The 4,490-nt window shown below is 37.3% G+C and overlaps 1 protein-coding gene across 1 annotated transcript in view; it reads left to right on the top strand.

Annotated features, from left to right (window-relative positions):
• Nucleotides 1–3,920: 3,920 nt before the first annotated feature.
• SARC_10076 (hypothetical protein) overlaps nt 3,921–4,490 on the top strand; it is a gene marked incomplete at its 3' end in the record, with an annotated part of 4,527 nt that continues 3,957 nt past the window's right edge. Inside the window, exon 1 of the mRNA XM_014295892.1 lies at nt 3,921–4,125. Coding sequence (XP_014151367.1) covers nt 3,982–4,125 — 144 coding nt within the window. The remainder of the gene's footprint in view (nt 4,126–4,490) is intronic.

Consider the following 4,490-nt stretch of genomic DNA (forward strand, 5'->3'; position numbering starts at 1 on the left):
GTGTGTGTGTGTGTGTATAGTGTGTGTGTGTGTGTGTNTATATATATATATATATATATATATATATATATATATATATATATATATATAGTATATATATATATAACTAACACACACACACACACACACACACATACACACGGTAAAACAACACACACTTATATATATATATATATTTAAAAAACCAAACAAAAAAGGCATTGCTTTTTTTCTTTATAGTTTTGTTCATCTGTAATTTTTTTTTTAAATAGAAGAAGGCTAATATGTGTACTTTGTTTTTGCTTGTTTTTAAAAATTGTTTTCTATGCGCTATATAATTTTTTTAGTAATATCATTTATTTCACACACTCACTTAAAATGAGAGAGAAAGGGGAGATAGAGAGATCAGAGGAGAGATCGGACCTAAGCTCACTACGCGATGTGTATGCTGAATAAAAATTGAATTTAACGCCTATTCTCATGTTCTATATATTTAAAACGGTTATGTGGCTCATCGAAACTATAAACTGCACTTCGAATGTGCACCTAAAATCCACGATGTGGGCTAAATTGAGATTGTCGACTAATCATAAGCTCGCCATGATTTTGATAACACATATCCCAATTCCCAACCGACGGCCTGTTTTGACTTTCGAGTTTTGACTACAATTTTGCGCCTGTGGATTTATCAACAAACTGATTCCGCAAATATCAAGCGGATTGTACGGTGCTAATGGGCGAGAAGTCGAGGAAATGAGTTGTGGATACTGCCGGAAAGTGAAAACAAACTGAATATGTATATTATTCGGTTGGCATAGCCAATAGAAAATACGAACTCGGAGCCCGGTCATATTTGGCGCGCTCAACAGCCTCATCTGGAGACTGCAAGTAATAATAATTGAACTTTAACGCTTATATCGGTATGTACTAAAGGTTGTAACGGTTAACGCATTGAGCTCAGGTCCTCAGGATCGGACTGAAAATTATAAAATAAAATACTCACTAATGAATCAATGATGACTGATGAAGGGATGAGAATACAAAATATAAATATCTCACGAATAAACATCAGAGGTTCCTAGTTTTCCATCTTTGTACGCAAGTTCTCATCTGACTTCTGAGGTCTGGGACTCTGGGTGCTCTATAGATTTGTCTGTGGCGTGGTCAGCACTCAGTAGCCCAACGGTCAACACCCGGCACCCGCTCTCTACTCTCTCTACTAGCTAGTAGTAGTAGCTAGTAGTACAGTAGTAGGCTCGAGACTGTCGTGAGCCTAGCTTCAAGAGTAGAGAAGAGATATTAGAGTGTAGACATAAGAGTCAATGAGAGTCAAAGACTCACTCAGGGACTCTCTCTTTGAAGAGTAGACGCAAAACGAGAGAGAATGAACGTCTACAAAGTCTGACGTCTCTCACTCTCTCTGGAGAAAGAGCGGCAAGAGCAATGTGAAAATGTGGACAATAGCCATTTTTGATTTTCGAGGGGAAAACTAAATTATACCAAAAACCCCATACAATTTGATAAAAATAAATAAATATATTTGTATTTTTTTTATAAATGTAATTGTTTGTTCTTTTTTTGTTGGTTCGTTTTTTAAAAAAACCAAAAAAAACCAAAAAAACAAATAATATATAAATATATAAAAACACACACAAAATAAACAAACTAGTTTTTATGGAACAGGTTTCCGAAATCAGCGGTCAACCGGTCAGCCCCAATAAGGGGCCATAACCTACATAGGGCCGTAGCCCTTAGGCCCATAGGTCGTACTGTCTCGTACATATATTGTTGTTTTAAAAAATAAAAATAAATGTATGTACATAGCCCATGGCTCAAAAGCTCAAAACTCGAAAGACACTTGTCAAGTCTCAAGTCTCAACAGTCATCACGCGACTGTTGGAGTGGTAGTATCTATGCTAATGGCCAGAGGCCACATGGGTGGTATCAGATTAGAAAGCGTATGTGATTTCATTGGTGGGACTGTATCAACGTCATGTGCTCATGTGGTTTGTTCAAAAAATAGAAAATAAATAGTTATTGTGGACGCAGACACGGCACTTTCAAATTTCAATGTGATGTGTATGCACTGTGCAGACTGCAGAGTGTAGAGTGCAGAGTGCAGAATACAGAGTGCAGACTGCAGAGTGCAGAAACAGTTCGTATGCCATGTTGCAGTTGGTTAACTCTTATCTGATTGCCACTGCCATTCTGCTCTCAAAAGGCCGAGACTGGTGTTGAATACATGTTGATATAGAATGATAAATAACTGAACAGCTTCGACCTCCATTTCTGAAACGAAGAATAGAAAGCTTGAAATGCTTTCGTGTTTGTCTGTTTGATGATGAATGTTTTATTTGTCTTACCAACATCCATCAGCATCTAGGAGCACTGATCGCCTCACTTCCAACCATTTTGCATATATCGTTCCCTATTGGAAAACTGGAAAACATTTGCGCAAAAAAGATTCTATCGTGGCTCTAACCTTATTTTTGACGCCGCTAATCTTCCGTGCGCCGTCTTCTTCTATTGTTTACTAGTTTTAAAATGTGAATATAAGTGGATATTATTTCTTATCCACGGTCAGGACATAGTCTTTTATTCAATCTATAAGGCTATGGTCGGGATTAGTATAAAACTTTTGGCTGGCTCCCGATTTTAACAAAAAATAATAACGCTATCAAGGCAGGACTACTATATGACATGGATTACTGTATTACAGGTGTGCCTAGCAAGCTCACTCCACTGGTTCTATAATTATAGTAGTTTAAGTGGAGATAATACCACTAGTTGCTAATGGAACTTTACACCGACCCGCGTACACCAGTGCCATCTCTGTGTCAAATTTGCACATAAATATATACACAAATATAATAGAATGTATTATTAGAAGAAAAACATATGTACTCACATACACATCGCACAGCAATGTACTTCCGAGCTATATATGTCGGCTCTGTTGGCGTACATTCTTTGTGCCAGAAATAGCATCTAGTATTATCTCAACGTTCTCATTACGGTCAACGAGCTAGGCTTCTTACACCACTGATATTTATAGGCCACAGCCCAATGCGCATAGACAATTTTATTTAGTCAAACTCTTTTAGTAGTGTGACTTCAGCGTTGGACATATAGGCTGGCGTCATATATGACAAAGACGCGTCTTCTTAGCAAACTAGTGTCCGATCCGTCGAGATGTCTTCTTAGGAGAATAACATGACGTAAATCGGAATTCTGAATGTAATAAAAGACATAGCGTCCGGACGTGTCGTCATAGAGAAGTAGTTTCCTACGGTCTTAACATGTCGTCATAGCGAAAAGTGCTGACCCTATGGGCTATTCATAGCCTTCTAAATTGACAAATGGTCTATGCCCTACGAGGCTAAATATGCCGCTATGGGGTATCGATCATAGAGAAGTAGTTTCCTACGGTCTTAACATGTCGTCATAGCGAAAAGTGCTGACCCTATGGGCTATGCATAGCCTTCTAAATTGACAAATGGTCTATGCCCTATGAGGCTAAATATGCCGCTATGGGGTATCGAAATCTTGAATTTTGAACCCTTTTTTATTATAGCAAATTATATATATAAAAATACTATGAAATTTATAAAATAAAAAGCACGACTTCAATTTGTTGTGTTTTTCAAAAAGAAAAATATATATAACAAATATGTTTTAACTTGTGTATAAATAAATAAATATGTATTAACTGATATTGCATAGCCTCCTAAATTGAACAAGGTGGCTTATGGATATTGTAAAATAAAAGTAAATATTTTTTTAAAACTCGCCTGACTTTTTCCACTGAAGTTTGAAACACCCCTAAATCCCCATAGCCCTCCGTTCAATTTTTACGAGGATATTGCCCCCCCCGAAAATTCAAAGAAAAATTCAAAGAAAAGTAGCAACACTAATAAATACACACGAGAGACAAGGTGTCACAACAAACAGCTCTATTTACAACAGTTCATTGTACATACCCTCAAATAGTTCAAAAATATAATGCCCTTCCCCATCGAGAGGTTTAGCGATCTTAATGTCGCCGTCCCATCCGCAGAGAAGAAGCCACACAAGCTCTCACAATTTAATGACACGAGAACGGACGAGTATTATTGGTTGAGGAGCGACGCCCGAGATGATCCAGAGGTGTGTTGTTTGAGGGTTCTTGTGTACATGAAATACATCACTGAGATATTTCTGATGGATAGTACGTTTTCAACTCAGAGTAAGTCAACCTGTATCTCCCACTATAGTTTAACACGAGGGCAGCTTAAAATTCGCGTGACAAAATTATGCAATAGAGAACGGACAAATACTCTCTATCATTTCTAGCGGGATTAGATATTCTGACGTCAATTAAAGCTATTAGTAGATAGATATCTATCGACTAAGTAGACTGTCCTTCTTTGAATGATACGCATCAGAATAAGCATAAACAGATTTTTTACAAGGAATGTATGTATCTGGACGTGACATACGGATTCTGCAAATACACTATTAAGTACACTATT

Source organism: Sphaeroforma arctica, assembly GCF_001186125.1.
Source record: "Sphaeroforma arctica JP610 unplaced genomic scaffold supercont1.1128, whole genome shotgun sequence".
In the NCBI taxonomy this organism is placed as follows: domain Eukaryota; class Ichthyosporea; order Ichthyophonida; genus Sphaeroforma; species Sphaeroforma arctica.